Source organism: Pan paniscus, chromosome 13 (genome assembly GCF_029289425.2).
Source record: "Pan paniscus chromosome 13, NHGRI_mPanPan1-v2.0_pri, whole genome shotgun sequence".
NCBI classification, from domain to species: Eukaryota; Metazoa; Chordata; class Mammalia; order Primates; family Hominidae; genus Pan; species Pan paniscus.
The window spans coordinates 136,632,927-136,660,719 of NC_073262.2; the positions used below are offsets into that span (position 1 = coordinate 136,632,927).

The 27,793-nt window shown below is 40.7% G+C and overlaps 1 protein-coding gene across 1 annotated transcript in view; it reads left to right on the forward strand.

Annotated features, from left to right (window-relative positions):
- TRPM8 (transient receptor potential cation channel subfamily M member 8) overlaps positions 1–26,867 on the forward strand; it is a 93,957-nt gene extending 67,090 nt beyond the window's left edge. Inside the window, exons 21-25 of the mRNA XM_055109243.1 lie at positions 3,096–3,286; positions 13,644–13,743; positions 14,861–14,894; positions 21,391–21,483; positions 24,158–26,867. Of these exons, the coding sequence (XP_054965218.1) occupies positions 3,096–3,286; positions 13,644–13,743; positions 14,861–14,894; positions 21,391–21,441 (376 nt within the window). The 3' untranslated portion in view covers positions 21,442–21,483; positions 24,158–26,867. The remainder of the gene's footprint in view (positions 1–3,095; positions 3,287–13,643; positions 13,744–14,860; positions 14,895–21,390; positions 21,484–24,157) is intronic.
- The last annotated feature ends 926 nt before the right edge of the window (positions 26,868–27,793 follow it).

Genomic DNA, 27,793 nt, shown 5'->3' on the forward strand with positions numbered 1-27,793 from the left:
CATTGCTGCTCACTGGATCCACCTTTGCCCTTGAGGTACAGAGGAAGCTACTCTTCCAGCAGGAGGGGCCGTGCAGTCAACCCAGTTGTCCTGAGGAACAAATGATTGGTGACCTATGAGGCAGAGCTCTTTAAAAGTAGGGAATGATACAAACACAAAGCCTTATTCATGGGCACTGGCCTACGTGCACTGTAGCTCAGGGATCACAGACTTTCTCTGTAAGGGCCAGCTAGGGTCAATGGTCAGATGTGTCAAAAGAAGCAGTATTCAGTGATGCTGTACCCACCTGCACCTCCCTGCTTTGTAAAAGCCATTCTTAGCTCATGGACTGTACAAAAACAGGTGGGGGGCTTGGCTTGGTCCCAAGTTGCAGTTTTCCAATCCCTATTTTAGAAGATCTAGAAGATATGTTTTTCCCTGACTCCAAGTGGCCACTTAAACCATGATGCAATAAATCTCTTCCTACTTGGACTCTTGTGGGCTGCGTTTCCACTCTGAGCTCTCTGAGGAAGATGGGGGGCCCACTTGCCAGAGAGAATGCTTTCCCCTGCTCTGAGCATCCTGGAAGTTTCTCCTTTCAATAGGACTTATTGCTTCCTTTGGAATAATACCTCGGAAAACAACATCAATGCACAAAAATGGATGCCGTTGTTTTGATTTTTTCTTTGGTGTTAGAGTTTTGGGGAGTCAGTATAATCCATTTTTTGACTAGATATATAGTCGAAGATTTCTATTTCCTTTTTTGAAATAGAGCATCTATTTCTTTTTTGGAAATACAACATTGCTTAAAGTATTTTCACATTCATCTCTTCTTATTTTTAGGTTAAATTCTCCAAACTCGAATATTTCAAGTTACTTCTAGGGACAATAATTTGAATGGTAATAGTTGTTCTGGCCCAAGTAGTAAACTGATTTCTGGCAAGTTCTTAGCCTGAACTTCCCTAATCGGGGGCTGCTGCATGCACACCTGTCTCGTTGCAGCCGCAGAAACATGCAGTGCATTTTGTAGGCAACAGAACCAGCTGTGGCCTAGAAAGGGTGGATGATGATGCTTGCTATTAGCCTCAAAGCAGCCTGACCTACATTTGGAAGAAACGCCAGGCTGGCTGCTAGATTTGACTGGCTGCACTATAATACATCCCAGTCCTGGCTGTTTTTCACCTAAGTAATCTACCACTCAGGGTTGATGTGAGGATCAGTCAACCAACCAATTTACATGCATAGCTTAGGAGCTTACATGGAGGAGATGTTTAATAAACAGAAATCCTTTTCTTTTAAGGATCTCACCCTGTTCAAGAGGCACTTGCTACAAGTCTGCCTTACATGGGATCCAGACCCTAGTGTAGATCGCAGAGGTGTTCCATTCATCATTAAACACCAAGATAAACAAAGCTAAACTTTAAGCAAAGCCAATAACCATTGTCTGTGTTGGTCAGTGTTTTGCGTAGGTATCTGACATTTTTTTTTGCTTAAGATATTTAAGTCTAATGTAATGTAATGTACTAAGGTGCAAGAATGAGGTCTCATAACATATGTAATCAATTTTTCTGCCTGACTTTATTGAGGATGTTCCCCAGAATTTGGATAATTTAATGCTTCCCCCATCAGGATTTGCCTTCAAACAGTTCATTGCACCTCTTTGGCTCTTGAAGGGATGATTTGATATTAGCAATAAAAATGTCTTGGATGGTTGAACTTTGCAAATTGTAATATGCTTTGTAGTTATCTAAAATGCTAAGCTAGCAAGTGGCCCAGTAAAATCCTTTTGAAATGAAGCATATCTCAAACCCATTTTTTGAAATAGAGCATTGCTTAAAACATTTCCTGCTCCCCTCTGTGAGGTGGTATCATGTAGCAGCGAAACAAATAGACGTGGGGCTGGATTGCGGGGTCCAAATCCCAAATTCAACACTTCCTAACTGGAGGACTCAGACAATTCACTTACCTTTGTTGTGCCTCCATTTCCTGATCTGTTCATTGTAGATGATAATAGACATCATAGATAATAGACATACATCAGAGAGTTGTTTGTAGATTAAGCCAGTTAATTTAAGCAGACTGCTGGAACAGTGTCTGGTTTATAATAAGTGTTAGCTATTTTATAGTTTTGGTTTAATTTGTAACAGAGAAATCCTTGGCATTATCAGTTTTGGAGTAAGACACAAAATAAACATTTTAATCATTATGGAAGTAATTCATACTCATTGCCTCATGCTGGAAAGCAAATGGAAAAGAGACTAAACAGCACTCAAGACATGATGCCCAAGGTGACCGCCATTTGTGGTTGATCTATTTCTCTTTGTGAATTGAGATCTGCATAACAAAACCATATTGTAAGTACAAGTTTGAGCCTAATTATTTTCACTTAACATATATGATAAGCATTTCCCCATAATAAAACAATTATTCATAACTTTAATGGCTGCATAATGTAATCATGTTGATTAACCGTAATGTGTGACACATTTTCTTAGTGATGAACATTTAGTTTCTTTCTTTCTCTTTGAGTAGGGGGTGGGGGCAGCTGTTACATATGGTGCTGGTGGCCAACAGTTATGCATATATATTCATTTACATATATATTTTTTCTTAGTATTTCCTTATTCTTAGGGTAGATTCCCAGAAGTAAAGTCATTGGGTCAAAGGGATGAACATTTTTAAGGCTCTTGATAAACACTAACAAGCTGTTTTCTTCTCAGGCTGTTTACACTTAGACATGGATCAGGGCCACCATGCTAGTCCCAAGGGTGTTGACATCTTGGACCACTTTGTATCTAACATCATAAGAAATGAATAAAAAAAGAGAATCATTGAAAGATCTTGAAATAAAATAATTTTAAAGTTTGTTGAGCATTTTTTTGTGATTAAAAAAAAAAAACCACCAAAAGCCAGACACACTTTTGACCCAGCATGAATTGAAGATCACTTTCACTTCCTGCTGAGTTATTTTGGCTCGTGTATCAGTCTGGATTCTTCTCTCCTGTCTAGACTTAAGCTATTGCAGTAATAGCTTAATACCACTATTGCCATACTTGGCAGTTTAGCGATGAGGCATGCGCAATGCTAAGTCTTGGCCTTCTCTCTTCCCTCACCAGCTACACGGTGGGCACCGTCCAGGAGAACAATGACCAGGTCTGGAAGTTCCAGAGGTACTTCCTGGTGCAGGAGTACTGCAGCCGCCTCAATATCCCCTTCCCCTTTATCGTCTTCGCTTACTTCTACATGGTGGTGAAGAAGTGCTTCAAGTGTTGCTGCAAGGAGAAAAACATGGAGTCTTCTGTCTGCTGTGAGTGGTTTATCCATGTGTACTTGGGATCAGAAGCAGCGATTAATTTCAGGGAAGGATGCCTGGTGTGTATCTCAACAGGAAGGAATTATTCACAGATCTTTCACTGTTTACATCTGTACTTCTGTAAAGATCAGGCCTCAGGCCAACCAATGAATAACTCTAGAGGAAATGTAGCTGAAGAAAGCACTGTAGATCTGCCGGGATAGCCTGCTTTGCAGGGAATGAACGACTTTTGGACAGATCGTGTAATAATAATGTAAATAGTATGTTGAACGGGCAGAATTCATGGGATAGTGTCCAATCATGACTTTGTTTTTGCTTTTCATTGTTCCCGTGAAATTTATTCTCTAGGAACCTTTAAATCTGACTCCAGCACGGTTTGTGACTCTTCTTAGGAAAATAGAAAATCTTACAATTGTCATATTTGAGAAAACATCATCTCAGTTTAGAAATAGGAATGTGTGGCCAGGCGTGGTGGCTCACGCCTGTAATCCCAACACTTTGGGAGGCCTAGGCGGGCGGATTGCCTGAGCTCAGGAGTTTGTGACCAGCCTGGGCAACACGGTGAAACCCCATCTCTACTAAAATACAAAAAAATTAGCCGGGTGCGGTGGTGTGTGCCTGTAGTCCTGTAGTCCCAGCTACTCGGGAGGCTGAGGCAGGAGAATTGCTTGAACCCGGGAGGTGGAGGATGCAGTGAGCCGAGATCTCACCACTGCACTCCAGCCTGGGCGACAGAGCGAGACTCCGTCTCAAAAAAAAAAAGAAAGAAAGAAAGAAAGAAAGAAAGAAAGAAATAGGAACGTGCAGTTCAATATATTAGCCAGCCTATTAATTGCTATTCAGAGGTGAGACTCCTCCTCCCTGCCCCATTCCCAGCTGATGGAGCTGTCAGGGAGGGTCGGCAGTGGGCTGTTCCCTCTCTTTGCTCCCATTCACCAGCTGTGGGGACTGACCCTCCACAGCTGGAGCACAGAGGGACAGGATGGGAAGGGGAGCTGAAAGCCTTTTCTTAGTGATGCTGTTCTGGGCTGCTTCGTGCCCTCTGGCCTGGCAGATGTTTGAAACTGATCCTTGATTGTGTGGGCACTCAGGGGGTCCTTCAGAGAGTCCCTGGCTGTCACCTCTGACCCCAACTCCTAAGACTTGGCCATGATTTCTCTGGTGGCTGCCCCCTACCCTAGCCTCTGGTTTCCAGGGGTCCACCACACACACTCCACACACTAATGTCTTTAGGAAGGCAGCCATCAACCCAACGCATCCACACATCAGACTGTGGATCATTCTCTCTCTCATGTGGTCACCTAGCCCTCACAAACTGGGGTGCAGGCTGCTCCCCACCCAGCCACCACTCCCTACCCCTGAAGTGGTAGCAGCTGTCAGCCATATGTCCTTTGAATGCAGGGAGCCAGCATCCAGCTCTCTTCCTGGCCCTGTAGGAAACCACATCAGGCTTGAGTTTCTCCCAGAGCCACTAAGCCAGACAATCTTCCTAGCCCCCAGTTATGCCTCAACCAGATTAAGCATGCAGGGAGGAAGGGGCCTGTTTTTATTTGTTTGGAGGTTTGGACACAAAAGAAAAGATAGAAAGGGCACCCCTGGCCTTTTTCTTCATCCCTTAACCTCAGACCTAAGCCAAAGATCCATCTCTGGGTTGGGGATGTAGCTGTGGGGCCAACTCCTCCATCAGGCACAGTGCCAGGGCCCACAGGACCTCAGGGGCTCCTGAACATCTTTACATTTTCTTTCAAAACCAGAAGAAAAAAATGAGCTTTTAGATTAAAGAAAGTGTTCTCATATATATTAATGTATTTGTTTTACACCAACTAAGTCATAAAATATTTTTAATATATTTTTTCTGAAGGAAGGGACTCAGAATGGCAAATGTGCCTAGGGCCTAGGGTGACCATCTCGTTGTAGTTTGCCCAGGACTTCCCCATCTTAGTACTGAGAGTCCTGCATCCTGGGAATCCAGTTAGGGTGAGCAGCCTGCCCCCAACCAGTTAGGGTGCCAGCTAGTGCCCATCCAGTTAGGGTGAGCTGCTTGTGCCCATCCAGTTAGGGTGAGCAGATTGTACCCAGCTAGTTAGGGTGAGCTGCTTGTGCCCATCCAGTTAGGGTGCCAGCTTGTGCCCATCCAGTTAGAGTGAGCCGCTTGTGCCCGTCCAGTTAGGGTGAGCAGCCTGTGCCCATCCAGTTAGGGTGAGCCGCCTGTGCCCATCCAGTTAGAGTGCCAGCTTGTGCCCATCCAGTTAGGGTGCCAGCTTGTGCCCATCCTGTTAGGATGAGCAGATTCTACCCATTCAGTTACAGTGAGCAGCTTGTGCCCATTTGCCCAGGACTATCCCAATTGTAACATGGGCATTTTTGCCTTCTGGGAACCTCCTTGGTTTCAGGGACTGCTGTTCACCCTTCTAGTCTTAACGGCCCTGTGTGCTGACAAGGGATGTAGAGTTAATGACTCGGGTTGGACCACGCTTTGGTACCTTCAGGATTTTCATTTTCAGTTTCCTTCTTGTGAAAAAAATAAAGGAGGGTCATTTTACGTCTCTAAGTGGATCAGTTATATATAATTATGTAACAAGTCACCCCAAAACTTGGTTTCCTGAAAGCATTTATTTGCCCATGATTCTGTGGGTCCCTCCTGGGGCAGGGCAGGGCAGGGCAGGGCAGAGCTGGGCTGGGCTGGCTGCCTCTGTTCCTTGAAGCATCCAGTGATTTGAAGCTGGACCCCAGGCTGGCTGGTCTGGACGTCCACACGCATTCTCACATGCAGTGCTGGCTGGCCAGCAGCAGGGAGTCTCAGTGTCACCACACATAGCAGCTGGGTTCCTGCAAAAAGCAGGTACTGCAAGGCCCCTGAGGCTGTGGCTCAGAAAGTCAGATGACGTCACTTCTGCTGCGTTCTATTGATCCAAGCAAGTCACAGGCCCACCCAGACAGAGCGGGTAGAGAATGTGACTCTGCTTCTGGGTGGGAAGGACAGCCTGCCCGGTGGGTGGAAGAATCCGTGGCCCTGTTTGGCCATCGTGGCCCTGTTTGGCCACCTACCATTCTAGGCATCACTGAGCTGAATGCGCCAGTCCTCTGAGAATGCCTCCCCCACCCAATGCTGATTTATCAAAAGAAGGGGAGCTTCTCACTGCCTGTCCTACTCCCAAATTCACAGCAGAAATGCGTGGCACCCTTGGAGCAAGGTGCATGGGGGCTTACCTCTCATTAACTCACCTACCATACTAGACTTGGGTAGTTCGAGCAGTCCCACGTTATCTTTGATGCCTCGAACAATTTAGAACACAATTTTCTATGCCCTGACATCTGCAGCTGCATTCACCCCTGGAAAATGCTGAGTACATGGGCTGAACCCGGGGAGACTTTCCTGATCCTCACCATGCCCAGGCAGTTGCAGCAGATCTTTAAGAAAGAGCCTCTTCAGCATACTCTGCACTTAGCTGATTTTCTGTTACTACTGTTCCAAAATTGATATATTTTCACAAGTAATTTGAAGATCGTGTATGTTTTCCATCCTTGGAAAAAACCTTTCCTGAGCACATTCTTTCTGAGCAGCATCTGTGATCAATGTGGATGATTTATTTATTTATTTATTTATTTATTTATTTATTTTTGAGACAGAGTCTCGCTGTGTTGCCCAGGCTGGAGTGCAGTGGCATGATCTCGGCTCACTGCAACCTCCACCTCCTGGGTTCAAGTGATTCTCCTGCCTCAGCCTCCCAAGTAGCTGGGAGTACAGGCACCCGCCACCACACCTGGCTAATTTTTGTATTTTTAGTAGAGATGGGGTTTCACTATGTTGGCCAGGCTGGTCTTGAACTCCTGACTTTGTGATCTGCCCGTCTTGGCCTCCCAAAGTGCTGGGATTACAGGCACGAGCCACTGCGCCCTGGCCCTGTGTGGATGTTTTAAAAATGCATGAACTTGGCTCTAGAAAATGACCTTTGGCAATTTGGCATTGAAAAGGCTTCCTTGATATTTATAAATTATCCAGTTATCTTGTTACAGTCAGGGAGGAAAAATATCTTTTCCTCTACCTGTCTTAGGCTCATGGCTGAGATCCCTACAACAAAAGACAGAGTAACAAGAGGAAAGCATAGAAATTTAGTACAAGTTTTATGTGACATAGGAGCCTTCATAAGGAAAGGAAGATCCAAAGAAACAACCTTTTTTTTTTTTCGGAAATGGTGTCTCGGTCTGTCCCCCAGGCTGGAGTTCAGTGGCGCAATCTCGGCTCTCTGAAACCTCCATCTCCCGAGTTCAAGCAATTCCCCTGCCTCAGGATCCCGAGTAGCTGGGATTACAGGCGTGCACCGCCACGCCAGGCTGATTTTTGTATTTTAGTAGGGACAGGTTTCGCCATGTTGGCCAGAATGGTCTCGAACTCCTGGCTTCAAGTGATCCGCCCACCTCAGCCTCCTAAAGTTACCGGATTATAGGCGTTAGCTACTGTTCTCAGCCAAACTTGAACATTTTTAATAGTAGGTTGAATGAAGAGTGGAAGGTTGTGGAGAAATAGGATAGGGCAAGCAGAGTATGATCCCATGGTAATAAACTGGGAAACCTAGCAAGGCCTATGCATTCACATTTCTCTCTGCATCCCTGTGTCTTTGGAGATGAGGACACTGTTTTTCCCTAGGTATAAGGAGTGTGCCTCTCACATGAGGGTCCTATGACCTGCTGTAGGGGAAGGTCAGAAAATCCTTCCTAGGTGATATGACCTGCTTCTGGGGAGAGGGGCAGGAAAAGTCAGATCAGAGAGACCTTCCTGATTGTGTGGTTTTTCTTCAATTCTTTCAGTTTAAAATATTCAATATGCCGTGGTGCCATATTTTGAGGTAGTGTGTCCTAAACCCTATCATCACTTATATTCCGGAAGGCCCCCAGAAACCAATGAAAAAAGTGCTCATAAAATGTCTAAGTAGGGGAACAAAAGTTAGAAAGGAACATCATTGAGTTCTGATAAATTTCAGAAGCAAGAGTCTACCAACCTCATTTCCTGCCACAGTCCACTTTGGCAGAGTTCTGTAAAACGCACACCACACTACCCACAGATCTAAATTGGAAAATTGAGTGAGCACAAGGATGGGTGGAAATTGTGCATAGGCAAGAAAAGCACAGCATGAAAAGGAGCGCCCCCCCTTAGCACCTATAAAAATAAATAGTGTAAAAGCAGTCCTCTTGCAGGAGGGGGTCAGTCCTGCACAAACATGAAGTCTCAGTTCTGAGGCTGCAGCCATGAACAAAGGCACATGGGCTGGGCCTGGAGGCCATCACTTGGTGGGAGCTGGACCAGAGGTGACGTAGATAATTTTGCGGAGAGCCTGCGATGCAGTGAGTGAGGGGGACTGGGAGAGCTGATTCAACAAATATGTGCCAAGAGCCTACCACATGATAGTGGGCCCTGGGGATTTGGTGCTAAATAAGCTAGAAGCTATCTGTGCCCTCGAGCAGGGCTCATCATCTGGGGGAGTGGGGAGCAGAGAATGAAAGTGGAAAAGCCTTAATTAAAAAGTGTGGGAAACACTAATTTTAGGGAATGTGCAGGGGGTTGTGATGGCCACAGAGAGGACATTTAAACCCTTGACTAGAGTGCATCAGGGAAGATTTATGGAGGAAGGGAATATTCAAGCTGAGACCCAGAAGATGAATTGGAATTAGCCAAGCAAAGAGGCAGAGGCTGAGATGGCGCCACAGAGCGAGGAGTGGGCAGAGGGAGGAGGGAGTTAAGAGAGGTAGGAGGACAGGGGAGAGAAGACCTCAGGACTGAGGGTTGCAGGAGACGAGAGTAAGGCTTGGACTGTATCCTACAGCCACGTTTTAGCTCCATACGGTCCCCTTTCCCCTGCCCTCAGCCCACCAAGTCACAATGAATCCCAGAGGAAGGAAAAACTGTAGACAGGAGACACTACAGTGCAAGAAATGGTGACATGAACCATGAAACATACATCATGACACCTCTTTGATGACTGGACTTGTTTCCCTCAAGGCAGAAATGAGCAAAGAAACTCCCAGGGCTGGTGTGGGGAGACCCACAGATCACCACGTGGAATTAGGCTTCTCAGATCCTGATGCTCACTCCTGTGATTTGGGGAAGATGTTGGCGGAGGGGAGGGTCGTGAGATGCCTCCCCGCCTCCACCTGGAACACTACTGAAAAAAGAAAAGTCGCTGTTAGATAGGAAATTTGGAGTTAAGGGCAATTTGGAAGTGGGAAATCTAGGGGAGAATCCATTACATGTGACTAAAGGAATAGGGTTAGGTGGTCCTTCTCTCTGCTTTTTTTAAAAATCCTCATTCTACTGTTCACAGGTGTTGTGTCTTTCAGTGGCTGCTGGACAGCTGTTCCCTTCTGTTTTTTTCCTAAGGGTATTTGATAAAATGGTCACTGACTGCCACCACTGGATTCATGTTCCATAGAGGGCTGATTATGCCTGTGCCTTTAGTGTAATCTCAAATATTTTGAAGATTCAGAAAGTAAAAATATAAATTTTGCTAACCTAGACATGGTAATTGGTGGCAATTAAGAAAAATTTAACTTGCCAAGAAGCATCGTTTTTTGTGGGGTTCTTGAACTACTTAGAAAAGGAGACAAAGTACTCATAAATATTACTTTAAATATTGATCATAACATATTTCTGTGCTCTCCCTATAGCTGTGAGCCCCTGAAGTCTGGCTTTCAGAATATAAATGTATTCACGACCCCGAACTCGTGTCATGCCTTAAAGAATCATCATAGTCAACTCTTTTAACAGCATTATTTTAAGATGTTAAATGTCGCTTTGGGGATGTCATTAACGATCACACATATGTGATTGCTGTTCTTAATGAAGAAACTGTTTTGACAATTTGGATAAGTTGCATCTTTCTTTCCATCGTTTTGCCTTGAAAGACAAAGTGAGTCAATTCTGACTAAAAGCACAAAAAGTCTTTATATCAGGGAGAGGATTTGGAAGTTCAGATCTGGAATTTGACTCAAACATGGCACCCAGATACTAGAAGCACTTAATGACATGCCTCAGGACTCTCATTTGTTCTGTCTTGAAGCCATGTCATGGCTGGTGGCTATAGGACCTGGGAGAAGTCTTAGGGGGCCATTCTGTGCCTTCAGGTAACAGAAAACCTACAAGCGTCATACTTCTTTCTGAATGATTCAGGGGAGAAAACAAACAATGGATAAAAGTGAGGAAGATTTTGATTCAGTACAAAGAACAATGTCTAACAGTGTGGGCTATCTGGAAATGAGATTAATTGTTCTGTGGAGGTAGTGAACTGCTCATCGCTAGTGGGATTCAGGTTGAGGATGTGTGGGAGGAGGGGCTGCATGGGATAAAGGTCCATTCTCCAAAGATACATTGTACTCAGTCCCAGGATCAGGGGAATTAGGAAATTCAGTGTCTAAATAAGGACAAATCAGTACTCCAGATTAGGGGTGAGGTTGAGAAGGCAGGACGAAATTCATTACATTCCCCTAAAACTTAATTAATGATTAAGCACAATATGACTATAAAATGGAAACAAATCCCCCAATTTGGCCAGCAAATGAAAAGGGGCTTCAGCACAAGGAAGCCACCAGATAAGTCAGACATGAAAGAGTGAATTTGGACCTGTCTCCCAAGTGGGCCCCTGGGAGAGTGGCGATCTCATAATAACCAGAGAAATGGTGTGTTTAACTGTTGACATGATCCCTCTTCAGATAGTTTATATTCTCGGAAGAAACAAAGAAACACTGAGAATAGGAGACAACAGAAGGACAGGATCTTTCTCCACCCTCGGGTGGTGTGGTGGTAATGGGACAGAGAGAGCCAAGAGCCCCACTTTCTGACTGCAGACTCCCCAGGGTGCCTGGTCACTGCCTGCTCATTTGCTTCTCCTCCTTGGAGATGACTAATGCCTGAAACCGCAGCACTTGGAGGCTGCCAGGGCCTCTAGCTGGCAATTCGTTTCCTACATGTATTTTGCTTTGCCTCCAAATGGTGGTGACGTCATGGGTTTAATTCTGAAATTGTTCTTCTTTGGAGAAAAATGCGAGATTTTTCAAATGACTTTCAGAGCAGTAGAATCCAAAGTTTCACTTTTGGTACTTTTTTTGGTGACATCTTCAAGTAATAAAAATGTATGCTACACAGTAATTGCTTTTTCATAAAATGTATTATTTTGCATGATTCAGAAAGCAATCCATATTCATTATAGGACATTTGAAAAATATAGAAAAGCACAAATAAAGATGAAGAGCACATGTAACCCACCATCCAGAGGTAAATATTGTCAACACACTGGTGTTTATTCTGTTATTTTTGTGTGGGTGTATAGTAATTGGATTGCTCTACACACACACATTCATAATCTAACTTGCTCATTTAACTAATAATACATTGCAAAATTTTTCCATATCCACAAATAACCATCTAATCTACATGACAATCTTCAACTGTGGAGTAGTATTCCAGCCTATGGATGCACCATAATTAATCAGTTCCTTGTTAAACATGTAGATTGTTTTGATGCTTTTGCTAGCATATAATGCTATGTTAAAGAGTTCTATGCATTCATTTCTGAGCACATGAATACTTTTTTCCTTTGAGTTATTTCTAAAGAGAAATTTCTAAATAAAGGGTATGCACCTCTTAAGTCTTTGTATATTGGCTGTCCCCCCTCCTCCACCTTCTGGTCCCCCATTACCCTAAGGCAGTAACAATTGACAGATTTGCCCCCTCATATGGGAGACCTATTTCTCCACGTTCTTGCCAACATGGGATATAGTCATTATTTTACTGCTAATTTTCCAGTATGGTTAGTGAAAATGTGATGTCATCATTTCAATCAGCATTTCTTTGACTGTTACAGAGGTTGGTCATTTTTTATTTTTATTTTTTGGTCATTTGTCATCCTTGCTCTCTGGCTGTCTGTGTCCAGGAGTGTCTACCCTTTCCATGCTGATTTTTAAGCACTCCTGTTGGACTCTCTCATTGATTTTGTTTGAAGAAAAGACATTGAAACTTCTTTGTTGGGAAAAATACAATTCAAAAAATTAGTTAAGAATTATTTTGTAAAGTGAATAACCACACTTAAAAATAAATACATATTTGCTATGTAGAATTTGCTTAAATTGAGGCTGGGCACAGTGCCTCAAGCCTGTAATCCCAGAACTTTGGGAGGCTGAGGCAGGTAAACCACTTGAGGTCAGGAGTTTGAGACCAGCCTGGCCAACGTGATGAAACCCCATCTCTACTAAAAATATAAAAATTAGCTGGGTTTGGTGGTATGCGCTTGTAGTCCCAGCTGCTTGGGAGGCTGAGGCAGGAGAATCGCTTGAACCTAGGAGGCTGAGGTTGCAGGGAGGCAGAGGTTGCAGTGAGCCGAGATTGCACCACTGCACTCCAGCCTGGGTGACAAGAGCGAAACGTCATCTACACACACACACACACACACACACACACACACACACACACACACACAGAATTTGCTTAAATCCAGCCATGTGCATATTGGTTCTGTCTTTGACCGCCAATTAATTCTTTTTAAATCCAGAGAAATCTTATAATTATTCCTAAACTCTAACATGTTGATGAATACATTTAAATGGTAACTCAAAAGTTAAAAACAACATAATTTTATTCCAAATGGACACCTGTGTGAGCATATGTGCTCTCTTGTCCCCGTGAATTTGTGTGGAGGTTTGACGTCTATTGCATTCGTACCTGAAATATAGGTGACATGTGGATCTGTCCTTTTGTTTTCCTGTCTTCCGAAAGGCTCAGGCACCATAAGAAATTGAACTAAAAATCTTACTGGAATATGTCCCAGAACAATCTTACGGCATGCCCTATCTTAGGTGAATTTTCTTTGAGGTCCACAGCTCATGTTTCAGAAGGACAGGAACAATGTCTCGGGCTTATTTTCCTCTCCTCCAGAGCTCCTACCCCAGTTTTAGGTTGAGAGTAAGTACACAATTCATCAGCAATTATCCAGCTGAATTGTTTAGCATTTTTATGTCATCAAAACGGAAGAAGAGCACATATCAAATGTGAGAACTAAATTCATTAGTGGAATGATTTTGCTAAGTCACAAAACACACAGATAGGATTTGGATCGATTATTTAGAATAAAGATTGCATTCCTATTTCACACAGGCAGCTCCAATTCTTCATTGTTAGGAGAAAGCCATTACTATTCCATCACTCTGATGCTGTCACTAGGAAGTAACATCAGTCAAACCAGCCTGTGCAGGACGAATCTCATTCTTAGTTCTAGAGTCTCACAAAATGCCTTAGAAGATCTTAATTTAGGAAGCAAGGGGCAAATGAAACAATTTGAATGTTTTCTTTTTCTCATTATTCAAGGTTTCAAAAATGAAGACAATGAGACTCTGGCATGGGAGGGTGTCATGAAGGAAAACTACCTTGTCAAGATCAACACAAAAGCCAACGACACCTCAGAGGAGTATGTCAGACATCCCTTTCTGCTTTGCAAGGCTCCCTCTGTAGACATAAGCCCATAGAACGTAGGCAGCTTATTTGAGCAAACTCAGTAAAGAGCATTTTCAACAGAGAGCAATACCACCACAAAGATATTACCTGGGCAATTGAAGATGACAAACGCGTAAGTGTGTGCCAGCCTTTGGAGAAGGAGAAAAAACACCCACCTACTATCCCAATTGCCCTTCAAGGCCCTGGGAGAGAGAGAGGTATTTGGAGCCTGCAGTGCAGGGCCATGGAACTAGGTAACAAGAGGGTGGGTCCCCTGCTGCGGCCGCAGAGGTGGGTTCTGGCAAGACTCACAGGTCATGGGCCATTGGCATTATCTTGCAAGTGCCACACACCTATTTATCTTTGTGGTGAAGAAGTACAGATATTAGAAGTTAGAAAAACCATTTTGTTGATCTGTTACAGGCTGTCCATGAAAAATCCTGAATTCATTTATGAATCGCATGAAGCTGTTATAAAATCCATGTGATTAAGAAATACGTTGATTAAACATCTTATAGAAATAGATAAGTCATAGCTAAGTCTGTAGGTGGCCCAGAAGTAATGTGTTGTGAAGTCTATAGAGCGTGCTCTTATTGTAAATGTTAACGTTCTTCACTGACAGCTGTCACTCTTCCTGAGGGTTCAAAACACACCTCAAGTTTCGCTCTAACAAAATATGAGTATATATAAGCACAACTAATACCTTTGCTGGGTTCAGTACAGCTGTTGAAAGAAGCATGGGATGCTCATTCTAACAACAGAGATGATGTCATAAGCTCTCCTCCGTCCCTAGACTCTGAGATCTAGGTTTTGCAAGGGACACACAGACTTACAAGTCCTTTTCCACTGCCCTGTCAACAGCAATAGCATTTATGTGCTGCACTTCTAATTGTGATGAGATAAAATTCTGCTTTGTTTGGGTACTAAGAAGAAAATCAGAAAGGTAAATGCAGCTGATTCTTGATTTAGCTAAGAGTGAAAATGACTTGTATTCTGTACTTTAATTTAAAAGACTGCAAAATGGAGCCTAATAGCCCTCTCTCAATCTGTTTTTCTCTTGTTCACTTTCTTTTTCATTAACTTCTTTGCAGAATGAGGCATCGATTTAGACAACTGGATACAAAGGTATGGTTCTGTTAATAGTTTGGATTTTTTTTTTTTTTTTGGTCACTAATACTTTGAGCTTTCAGCTAGAGGCCAGTAGTTGTGGTAATAAAAGAAGTTATATTCAGCTTTCTTAATTCACTGTCTAAGAGCAGGGTGCTGGAATGGTATTGCTTCTCATGCTCTAAGCATCTCCCAGGGAAGAGTCTTGAAGTCCCACTTCCATGATGTCCAAAATCTTTTCTGTCTTATCCGACTCAGGGCCCCCTCTTCTTTCTTTCAGCTGTGGAGGCAGGTGAAGATGCTTACAATTATAGGGAACATAAGGAAGGCTCAAAAGAGCTTTTTGGGAGCCAGTGTGCCTTGATGCTAGTCTTTGCTGCCACTCTGATTCGTTGCCTGTTTTATTTGGAGGGCATTGGAAATGCGTGAGTACGCATATGAACACCAGGCATAGAGTGTGTCTGCCCTCACTCTGAGCTGGGTAGCTGAAATTATAATCAGGTTCAAATCACAATCGATTCGTATATGCTAGATCCCTGCTAGGCTCTGAAGAGGAGATGATATTTGGTATTCTATCACGTTAGTTTGAGAATGGCATCCCGGATGATGACATTCATAGACCTCCCAGTGTTGTGGCTGTTCGGTGGGTAGACAGGACCCCATCTGGTTTGGCAAAATCTCCACCACCCAGTACCTTGTCCATAGTAGAGCCTTAATAAATGTTTATTGAATGAATAAATGTTTATTGAATGAATAAATGAACAAAAGGGGTCCCTTGCAGAGCTCTCATATAAGAATTTATCTGTTTACAGTTTCTTGTTTATTTATTTGTGTTGTTTACCCTCAACATTTAAAAAATCTAGGCAGTAGTTGGCAGCTGTGAAGGCCCTAAGTCTAGAGAACCATGGGTTGTTCTAAGCAGCTGAAATGAGGGGCAGCATGAACCAGAAAAGAGCCCAGTGGGAAGAAGTTGGGGAGTCTGGGTTATTCTGCCTGGGAACTTGCTTGCCTCTTTATAGAGCTGGATTTTATTCCCATGCAAGAGAAGGCTCGGGGAGTTTTAAAACCCAAGAGGGACCTATCTGGAATCCTCCTTTCACAGTGCTCTCTGAGTGATCAGAATGGTTGTGGAGGAGAGGCTCCAGCAATCTGGTTGGGGAGTTAGATGCGCTGGGAACTCTTCTACGTGGTGTGTTTGTAGAGAAAACAGTCTATTTTAGTTTGTTTTGTTTTTTACTCGAGTTTATTTGGGGTGACTTCGGGGGGAGCTAATGGAAAGCCATCTTAGGGTTTGGGCAAAAGCTTCCCCAAGCCACACCTTGGTCCTGACCCTGCTGTGGGACATGCAGAGAGTGGACAGAGGAGGGCAGCAACAGTGGATGCAGGAAGAGAGGGACAGGGTGCAAGCCTTGGCCCCAGCCTGGGCCCTGGGTCAGAGGAGAGGCGGTAGAATTGTGGATACCGCCGACCTGACTCCTAGGGTCCAGGAAGTTCGTCAGCCTGGATCCCCACTGCACAACGCAGAGCCTCGGCCATCACTCAGGAGGTCCCACTGCCTCCCTCCCCTTCTCCCTTTCCCCCTGCTCCGTCTCTTTTTTTAAAATTTCCCCCTCTGTCCTCTTACTTCCCCTTCTGAACAACTAAAAAACCCTCCTTCTTTTTACTCACACAGAATTTTAGGGATAATCTTTTGTTTCTCAAGAAAGCTTCTGGAGTCTCTTAAATTTATTTTTAAACAGCTTTATTGAGATATCATTGACATATAAAAGTATATATATTTAAAATGTACAATCTGATGCTTCGATGCAGGTATACATTGCAAAATGATCACTACAACCAAGCCCAGCTAATTAACATCGTATTACTTCTACATATTTACCATCTGTGAGTGTTGTATGTATGTGTGAGGGAATTAGATTAATTTAAAATCTCTCCTCCTGGCAAATTTCGTGGGTACAATATTGTTAACTATTGTCACCATGCTGTACAGTCGATCTCTAGAATTTATTTATCTTGCGTAACAGAAACTTTCTGCCCTTTGACCAATATCACCTTATTTGCCCCTCCTTCTTAGCCCCGGCAACCACCATGCTACTCTCTGACTTGATGAGTTTGACTCTTTTAGATTTCACATATAAGTGAGATAGTGCATTATTTCTCTTTCTGTGTCTGGCTAATTTTGTCTAGCATAATGTCCTCCAGCTCCACTTACGCTGTGGAAAATGGCAGGATTTCTTTCCCTATTTTAAGGCTGAAAAATATTCCATTATAGGTATGTACCACATTTTCTTTATCCATTGATCTCTTGATGGACATTAGGTAGTTTCCATATTTTGGCTATTGTGAATCATGCTGCAGTGAATGTGAGAATGCAGATATCTCTTTGTGATCCTGATTTCAATTCTTTTGGACCTAAACCCAGAGGTGGGATTGCTGGATCATATGATAATTGTATTTTTATTTTTTTGAGGAACTTCTATACTGTTTTCCATAATAGCTATATCAACTTACCTTCCCACCAATAGTGTACAAGAGTTCCCCTTTTCCCACCTCCTTGCCAACACTTATCATCTGCCTTTTTGATAATAAGCATCGTAACAGGTGTGAGGTATGGTCTCATTGTGGTTTTGATTTGTATTTCCCTGATGCTTAAGTGTTGAGCACCTTTTTATATACCTGTTTGACATTTGAATTTCTTCTTTTGAGAAGTGTCTGTTTAAGTTTCTACCCACTTTTTAATCAGTTTATTTGTATTTTTGGTATTGAGTTGTATGAGTTCCCTATGTATTGTGGATATTAGGTGCTTACTGATAAATGGTTTGTAAATCTCTTTTTCCCACTTCATAGGTTGCCCTTTTATTTAATTTATTGCTTCCTTTGTTGTGAAGAAGGTTTTGTTTTACATAATCCCACTTGTTTGTTTTTGCTTTTCTTGTCCTTGCTTTTGGAGTCATATCCAAAAAAATCATTGCCACGACCAGAGTCAAGAAGGTTTTCCCCTATGCTTTCTTCTGGGAGTTTTACAGTTTCAAGTCTTATGTTTAAGCCTTTGATCCATTTTGAGTTGATTTTTGTGTATAGTCTGAGATAGGGATCCAATGTTATTCTTTTACATGTGGATATCCAGTTTTTTCAACACCGTTTATTGAAGACTTTCCTTTCCCCACTGATGCCTTTGGAGAAATCAGTTGGCTATAAATATGTGAATTTATTTCTGGGCCCTTTATTCTATTCCATTGGTCTATAGTCTGTTTTTATGCCAGTACCATACTGTTTTGATTACTTTAGATTTGTAATATAATTTGAAGTCAGGAAGTGTGATGCTTCCAGCTTAGTTCTTTTTGCTCAAGATTGCTTTGGCTATTCAGAATCTTCTGTGGTTTTATATAATTTTAGGATTGTTTTTTCTATTTCTTTAAAAAAAAGCTCATGGAATTTTGATAGGGATTGCATTGAATCTGTAGACTTCTTTGAGTAGAATGGATATTTTGGCAACATTCATTTTTTCAATCCATGAACATGGGATGTTTTTCCATTTATTTGTGTCTTTTAAAATTTCCTGGCCGGGCACAGTGGTTCATGCCTGTAATCCCAGCACTTTGGGAGGCCGAGGCAGGTGGATCACGAGGTCAGGAGATCGAGACCATCCTGGCTAACACAGGGAAACCCCGTCTCTACTAAAAACACAAAAATTAGCTGGGTGTGGTGGCGGGTGCCTGTAGTCCCAGCTACTCTGGAGGCTAAGGCAGGAGAATGGCGTGAACCCGGGAGGCAGAGCTTGCAGTGAGCCGAGATCGCGCCACTGCACTCCAGCCTGGGAGACAGAGTGAGCGAGACTCCATCTCTTAAAAAAAAAAAAAAAAAAAAAAAAAAAAAAAAAAAAAAGATTTCCTTTATCAATGTTTTATAATTTTCAGTGTACCAGACTTTTACTTCTTTGTTAAATTTGTAAGAATTTTATTCTTTTTGTTACTTATATTAATGGATTGTTTTCATAATTTCCCTTCTAGATAGCTCTTTGTTGGTGTATAGAAATGCCATTAATTTTTATATGTTGAATTTGTATCCTGCAAATATACTGAATTTATTTATGAGTTCTAACAGTTTTTTTTTTTTTTTTTTTTGAGACAGAGTCTCTGTCGCCCAGGCTGGAGTGCAGTGGTGCAATCTCAGCTCACTGCAACCTCCGCCTCCTGGGTTCAAGCAATTCTCCTGCTTCAGCCTCCTGAGTAGCTGGGATTACAGGCGTGCACCACCATGCCCAGCTAATTTTTGTATTTTTAGTAGAGATGGGGTTTCACCATGTTGAGCAGGAAGGTCTCCATCTCCTGACCTTGTGATCTGCCTGCCTTGGCCTCCCAAAGTGCTAGGATTACAGGCATGAGCCACCACGCCCAGCAGTTCTAACAGTTTTTGTGTGTGTGTGTGATTGTGTGTGAGTGTGTGTGTGAGTGTGTGTAGTCTTTAGGGTTTTCTTCATATAAGATTATGTTATATGCAAATAGAGATAATTTTACTTTCTTCTTTGTTATTTAGATGCCTTTTCTTTTCTTTTTTTCTTGTCTGATTTCTCTGGCTAGAACTTGTCATGCTATGTTAAATAGCAGTGGTGAGAATGGGCATCCTTGCCTTATTCTTGATCTTAGAGAAAAAGCTTTCAGTTTTACCCCATTAAATATGATGTTAGTTGTGGGTTTTTTCATATATGGCCTTTATTGTGTTGTAGTAAGTTCCTTCTATACCAATTTTGTTGAGAGTCTTTTTTTTTTCTTTTATCATGAAAAGACCTTGAATTTTGTCAACTACTTTTTCTGTATCTATTGAGATGATCATGTGGTTTTTGTCTTTCATTCTGTTAATGTAGTGTATCACACTGATGAATCTTCATATTTTGAACCACCCTTGCATCCCAGGGCTAAATACCCCTGGGTGGTGGTGTCTCCACGGATCCTTTTAATATGCTCTGAAATTCAGTTTGCTAGTATTTTATTGAGATTTCTTTATCTATGTTCCTCAGGAACATTGGCCTATAGTTTTCTTTTCTTGTGTTATCCTTTTCCGGCTTTGGTAAAAGAACAATGCTGGCCTCACACAATGAATTTGTACTTGTTCCCTTTTCTATTTTTTGGAAGATTCTAAGGTTTGGCATTTGTTCTTCTTTGACTGTCTGCTAGAATTTACCAGTAAGCCATCTGATTTCCCAGTAAGCCATCCTGGGCTTTTCTTTGTTGAAAGCTTTTTGATTGCTGATTTTCGTTTTCTTCATTTGTTGTTTGTCTGTTCAGGCTTTGTATTTCTTCTTGATTCAGGTCTTTGTAAGTTGTACATTTCTGGGATATTTCCATTTCTTCTAGGTTATCCACCTTGTTTGCATATAATTGTTCATACTAGCCCCTTCTGATCCCTTTCATTTCTATGCCCTCTGTTGTAAGGTTGTCTTTCTCATTTCTGACTGTATTTATTTGTATCTTCTTCCTTTTCTTAAAAGGTTTGTTGATTTTGTTTATCTTTTCAAAAAACCAACTCTTACTTTCAATGATTTTTTTCCCATTGTTTTTCAACTCTCTTTTTTTAAAATGTATTTTGCTCTTGGAGTTTTTGCTCTACTTTAAACAGCTTACTAAAGTCATTTTACTATTAACAAATACAAGTCTCTCTCAAAAGCTCTCATAGGGAATACAAAATTTCCCCATCTCCTTATACCAGAAAACAAAGTTATTTACAATTCATCTTAAGTCTGTAAGTATGGATCTTACTATGCCTTATTTATTTTAGGAAGCCATTAGCACTTATAGTTTCATTTTTTTCTTTTATTTTTAAACAGTTAAAGTAAAAGGTTACTACTGGAATTAAGCTCAACTTAAATACAGATTTTTTTCTTGAGTGAGTGATAAAGCAAATTAGAAACCAAACTGTACAGAAATTGCTTTTAGCAAATGTAGTAATATGACATGTAATTTAAAATGACTTCATGTATCTTTTGTAATAAATTTGTGAAACATGCATGGATCAAGATTAATTTCATTATGCCACTTACTTAAATTGTCTGCTGTTTTTGTGTATGCGGGGAGATCTTTTATTTGCAAAAATTTGATTTCTTAGTATCACATTATTTTTATTAGTATTATACTTTTACCAAAGCAAAACTTAATTAGTATCTTATAATTTTATTAATGTTAGTTACATAGAACATTATTCTTTTTACATATTACTTGTTTGTATTATTGCAATCTATTATTTCTGTTTGGGAGCACTAATGATTTGGATCTGAGTAAAGTTAATATTAATTGGTTTACTAATTGGTTACTAATTGCTAGTGATATAATTTCAGAAAGTAAGCAATGATCAGGATCTGAAATATCACATGCCACTCTCATTCTGCCTTATTTTACATGTGCCATGCTTGCTATTTAGTAGACATGTCTGTTTCTTAGAAAAGGCACAGAGCGATAATTTAAAAATGAAAGTTGGAAAATTTATCTTAAGATGAGTTCTATTTTTTTCTCTTTCCAAGCTTAATGATCTCAAGGGTCTTCTGAAAGAGATTGCTAATAAAATCAAATAAAACTGTATGAACTCTAATGGAGAAAAATCTAATTATAGCAAGGTGAGTCATTCTAATAGCTTTTTACTTTGCTCTGAAGATTTGCATCTTTTAAGACTAAATTAAAATCATGATTTTTCCTCAGTTATTTTATTTCCATAAATTACCAAATTTGAAAATAACGCATTGTGCAAAAAAAAAAAAAAAAATACAGAGATAGAGAAAGAACAAGTTGAAGTTCCTCCTCACATTACCTTCCCTACCAATTTTGCTGCTCACACCAGGGATTAGCATTGCTAGGGGCAGGGTGTAAGTATCTTGTCCTGTAGGACCTTTTAAAACCCTTGCAACCTATGCAGCTATTTTGGCGTGAATTGAAACAAGGTCACACTGTTCCAAGTTCTGTTATTTTTTGATCTTCCTTAATTCTGTATCATGAATGTATTTACAGATCAGCACCCAAAGATGTCTTATTCTCATGATATTATATTTATTACTATGAATATACAAATATGTTAATCATCTTTTTACTAACAAAAAATGTTTTGGTGAGGCATTCAAGGTTTTTAACAATAGCTCTTTTGCACAATAAAAATGCAATTCAATTAACTGGCAAAATTGAACCCAAGGCTTTGCTCCATGGTCTTACCGTTTGCTTTTATTATGTTTTCTCATTACCTGTCCAAATGTTGAAACCAAATGTTAAGAATGTTTTATGGACATGTCAAGTTAGGAAAAAAACAGCAATGGGCATTCCACTGGATTAGAATTTTTTTTTTTTTTTTGAGAAAGCAAATTGCAAGGAATGGAAACATAATTAAGAATTCTCTTCTTTCTCCTTCCTCTCTTCCCTTCCTTCCGTGAGTATTTATTGAGTACCTGCTCAGTGCTCAGAACTGTGCTGGCCCTGGTACTGACCTCATACACTGACCACTGTCTATGCATTAAGTACTTAAGCTGCAGAAATTCCTATTCATGGGGTGATTGTGCTATAGGGGAAATCATGTTGCATCAGGTTCCTTTCAATCTTTCTGGTCTCAGAATTCTTTTCCTTGGGTTCTGACAGTTATAGCTCATATTAAAAAGCACTGTATTATGGAGGGCTTTGTTAGAGCAAGACTGATGCACATTTGATGTAATCTGAAAGGGAGGTACAGCCTTCTGAAGTGCTCAAGAAAATAAGCCTTGCATATTAAGGGAGAACTTATTTCAAATTTTTCATAATCGTGTTTAATGAAAACACTATTAAACCTTATAATAAATTACAATTTGGGGTTTGAAACACATGTCATCTTGTTTAGTTTATCTGCTGAAATATAGAAAAAAAATCAGCAACAGATAGAACAACTAAAATGATACAAATCTAAAGGTGATTAAAGAGTGGTAATAATCAGAAGAGAGTCAGATTCAGACACGCACATCCCCCTCCTAAATATCCAGTCTTCTCATCTCTCATTCTTTCTCAAATGTGCTGACTGTGAGTAAAACGGGCAGACAGACTGATTTCCTATCAACTCGCCCTTTCTTTAACCTTAAACTTTTATTAACATATTGAGAATTAAGTAACTGATTAATGAAAAGGAACTAAGAGAAGGACATCACTTATTTTGTGTGTGTGTGTGGGTGTAGACATTTGCATCTACACAGAAAAAAAAAGAGAAGCAAAAGAGCCCATGAGAAAACAGGTGTCCCCAAAATTCAGAACCACTGGTGGCCTCAGAGACAACAAATTTGGCATGTCCAACTTTTTGTATGCTTTTTACTTCTAGATATAAGATCATTTTTTTGAATGTTGTGTTTGTCATATCCTTAAGAACATCACTGAAAATATAACTTTATAGGCAACCAGCTAGGTATGCTCTGCCAGTGTCTCCTTAGGCTTCTTTATGTAGAGGGGTGAGGGTAATCCTTCCCTGGGGTAGTGGCCAGGGAAGACAGTGTCAGTCTCTTGTGGGAGTGAACTGGAAACCGTTTGACCTAGGCGAGGAGCTGACCCTGGGGGCAAGCCTTTACCAATTCCCCCGTCTCCATCCTTGAATCAACCTTTGATCCTGGAACTTGGGATGAAATAAACAGATAATTGTCTATTTTTTTACTTCTCTTACATCAAAGTTGAAAGGAAGTAAGAATCCAGGGCGAGAGCAAGCCATTTGTTTTCTCCTATTTTTATACTTCAGCAGTGGGCACCCTCCTTGAAGACTATGGGAATAGACCTTACTTTAAGGAAGGTCCCTGGAAGTTGTTCATTTCCTGCATAATAATCCGTTGATTCTTGCATTTGCTGCACTTACGTTCTAGTTCATTAAAAGAATCTAGGCTGTTCCTTGGGGGACTCATCATAAACCCACATTTTTATGTTATTTCAGTTTTAATTCAGTTTTTAAAAATTTATGCAGAAACCACTGAGCAAATAAAATGCTCAGAAACGTTCTGGGTTTTAACCTAGATTGAATGAGTTGAGCCTTGATCATTCAACCTTAGTCACACAGCTCACACCGACAAACTGGTCAGAATACACATCTTTAAGAGAAAAAAACATTCTCAGAGCTGCTTCTATTAAAAAAAAAAAATCTCTCAACTTTGGTGGTATATTTGGATCTATTCCCAGTATATTCCCAGTATATTCCCAGTATATTCCCAGTATATTCCCAGTATATTTTGAAGCAAACCATATCCTGCCTGAGAATGGAAGTGGGAAATCTATTCTTAACACAGTGTTCTTTCTTTGTTTTTACAGATCATATTAAGGAACGCTGATGAACCATTTTGCTATCGACTACTAAATGAGAGATTTTCAGACCCCTGGGTACATGGTGGATGATTTTAAATCACCCTAGTGTGCTGAGACCTTGAGAATAAAGTGTGTGATTGGTTTCATACTTGAAGACGGATATAAAGGAAGAATATTTCCTTTATGTGTTTCTCCAGAATGGTGCCTGTTTCTCTCTGTGTCTCAATGCCTGGGACTGGAGGTTGATAGTTTAAGTGTGTTCTTACCGCCTCCTTTTTCCTTTAATCTTATTTTTGACGAACACATACATAGGAGAACATCTCTCCTATGAATAAGAACCTGGTCATGCTTTACTCCTGTATTGTTATTTTGTTCATTTCCAATTGATTCTCTACTTTTCCCTTTTTTGTATTATGTGACTAATTAGTTGGCATATTGTTAAAAGTCTCTCAAATTAGGCCAGATTCTAAAACATGCTGCAGCAAGAGGACCCCGCTCTCTTCAGGAAAAGTGTTTTCATTTCTCAGGATGCTTCTTACCTGTCAGAGGAGGTGACAAGGCAGTCTCTTGCTCTCTTGGACTCACCAGGCTCCTATTGAAGGAACCACCCCCATTCCTAAATATGTGAAAAGTCGCCCAAAATGCAACCTTGAAAGGCACTACTGACTTTGTTCTTATTGGATACTCCTCTTATTTATTATTTTTCCATTAAAAATAATAGCTGGCTATTATAGAAAATTTAGACCATACAGAGATGTAGAAAGAACATAAATTGTCCCCCATTACCTTAAGGTAATCACTGCTAACAATTTCTGGATGGTTTTTCAAGTCTATTTTTTTTCTATGTATGTCTCAATTCTCTTTCAAAATTTTACAGAATGTTATCATACTACATATATACTTTTTATGTAAGCTTTTTCACTTAGTATTTTATCAAATATGTTTTTATTATATTCATAGCCTTCTTAAACATTATATCAATAATTGCATAATAGGCAACCTCTAGCGATTACCATAATTTTTCTCATTGAAGGCTATCTCCAGTTGATCATTGGGATGAGCATCTTTGTGCATGAATCCTATTGCTGTATTTGGGAAAATTTTCCAAGGTTAGATTCCAATAAATATCTATTTATTATTAAATATTAAAATATCTATTTATTATTAAAACCATTTATAAGGCTTTTTCATAAATGTATAGCAAATAGGAATTATTAACTTGAGCATAAGATATGAGATACATGAACCTAAACTATTAAAATAAAATATTATATTTAACCCTTAGTTTAAGAAGAAGTCAATATGCTTATTTAAATATTATGGATGGTGGGCAGATCACTTGAGGTCAGGAGTTCGAGACCAGCCTGGCCAACATGGCAAAACCACATCTCTACTAAAAATAAAAAAATTAGCTGGGTGTGGTGGTGCGCTCCTGTAATCCCAGCTACTCAGAAGGCTGAGGTACAAGAATTGCTGGAACCTGGGAGGCGGAGGTTGCAGCGAACCAAGATTGCACCACTGCACTCCAGCCGGGGTGACAGAGTGAGACTCCGACTGAAAATAAAATAAATAAATAAATAAATAAATAAATAAATAAATAAATATTATGGATGGTGAAGGGAATGGTATAGAATTGGAGAGATTATCTTACTGAACACCTGTAGTCCCAGCTTTCTCTGGAAGTGGTGGTATTTGAGCAGGATGTGCACAAGGCAATTGAAATGCCCATAATTAGTTTCTCAGCTTTGAATACACTATGAACTCAGTGGCTGAAGGAGGAGATTTTAGAAGGAAGCTACTAAAAGATCTAATTTGAAAAACTACAAAAGCATTAATTAAAAAAGTTTATTTTCCTTGTGTCTGGGCGGTAGTGAAAATAGCCACTCACAACATTCACTATGTTTGCAAGGAATTAACACAAATAAAAGATGCCTTTTTACTTAAACACCAATAATGACCTAAAAGGGAATCTTGTTCACAGGGCCAATCAATTCATGGTTTCAGATGTTGACAGTAGATGGGCAAAATTTACATGACAAAAATCGTCAATGAATGAAATATTCAAAATTTCTCTATTAGTGAAAGAATGTCACTTTCACTTCACCATGGCAACTAAAATGTCTGCCTTTTCTGAAACCAGAAGAGGGTAATGTCAGCTCCATGCTGACTGGAAAAATCAAGTCTATGGCAGTATGTAAGACTGTGCAGAAACAACAGCCTCAAACTCTTACCCTCAAGTAGGAAATTTGAATAAAACCAGTAAATTAAATCTAAAACTTCCCAGAAGTCGTATTTAGCATAACCTATTTGATGATCCCCTTTAAATGAATTTGTCCTTATATTCATATTTCCATTGACTGTTTCTGTTAGCTTCAGAAATAGGCCTGTGAGTACATCAGTATCCAGCTGCAAAAGAAATCCTCCCATTGACACTAAAGACAGAAAACTTGCCCAATACTGAGAAGCAACTTGCATTAGAGAGGGAACTGTTAAATGTTTTCAACCCAGTTCATCTGGTGGATGTTTTTGCAGGTTACTCTGAGAATTTTGCTTATGAAAAATCATTATTTTTAGTGTAGTTCACAATAATGTATTGAACATACTTCTAATCAAAGGTGCTATGTCCTTGTGTATGGTACTAAATGTGTCCTGTGTACTTTTGCACAACTGAGAATCCTGCAGCTTGGTTTAATGAGTGTGTTCATGAAATAAATAATGGAGGAATTGTCATGTGTTGCTTTTGTCATTTTATTGAGGGTGACAAAATAAAATTCCTTAATTCGGTCAGATTCACTTCTATAGGGATTTGGTTCCCAGAGTTACATGAACTGACTTCTCTAAGCAGATGACTAGAGCATTCTGATTAAATGCAAGCAAATGAATTCCCCTCTCTGGTTCCGGTTCTTGTCAACATGGCCAGATCTGAATTCTGTGGCCCACTTTTTGGTTTCCCCCAAGTCAGGCATCCATCTGTAGCCCCGGGGACTCCAGATTCATTGACTCAGAGCCACCCCAATGTGTCATGGGTCTTTTTTGAGGCCTCATGTGGGCTCACAAACAGGTGCTCCTGCTCTGTGTTGGGGTCAACACGAATGTTGATTGTCCACAAACCACTTGACAATGGAGTTTCGGGCCCAGCAAAGGACATGATTCCCTTGTTGTAGGCATTGTCTCCAGAGTGTTCCTGGGCCCTCCTGCTCCAAACACACATTCTTTCCAGGAAGAATCTTGGAAATGTCTTTTTTCCCATGCTGCTGCTTCTTGGTCCACCTGGGGACTGAAGTGTGTTGTTGTCATGGATACAGTTGCTGGCTGCAGCCTCGGTCTCAAAATAAAAGGCTTGAAAGTCAGGGTTGAGCTGGTGCTGGATACAGGGAGCAGACATCCCACTGACCTTCCCAACCCGAACTCAGGTATGAGCAGGTGAGCCTTTATTCCCCTGAAGATAGAAATCTTTATGGGAAAAGTGACAGTAGCTGGCCTACCTCATTTGTTTATCAGACCCAAACAGGCATCTCTGAACCACAATTAATTTAGTGGGAGTCAGTTGGGGCTTAGGGTACTACACATACACATTTATAGCATCAAATTTTTAAAATCAGTTTTTTCCCTACAAAAATCTTATCTGACAAGAAGAAATTT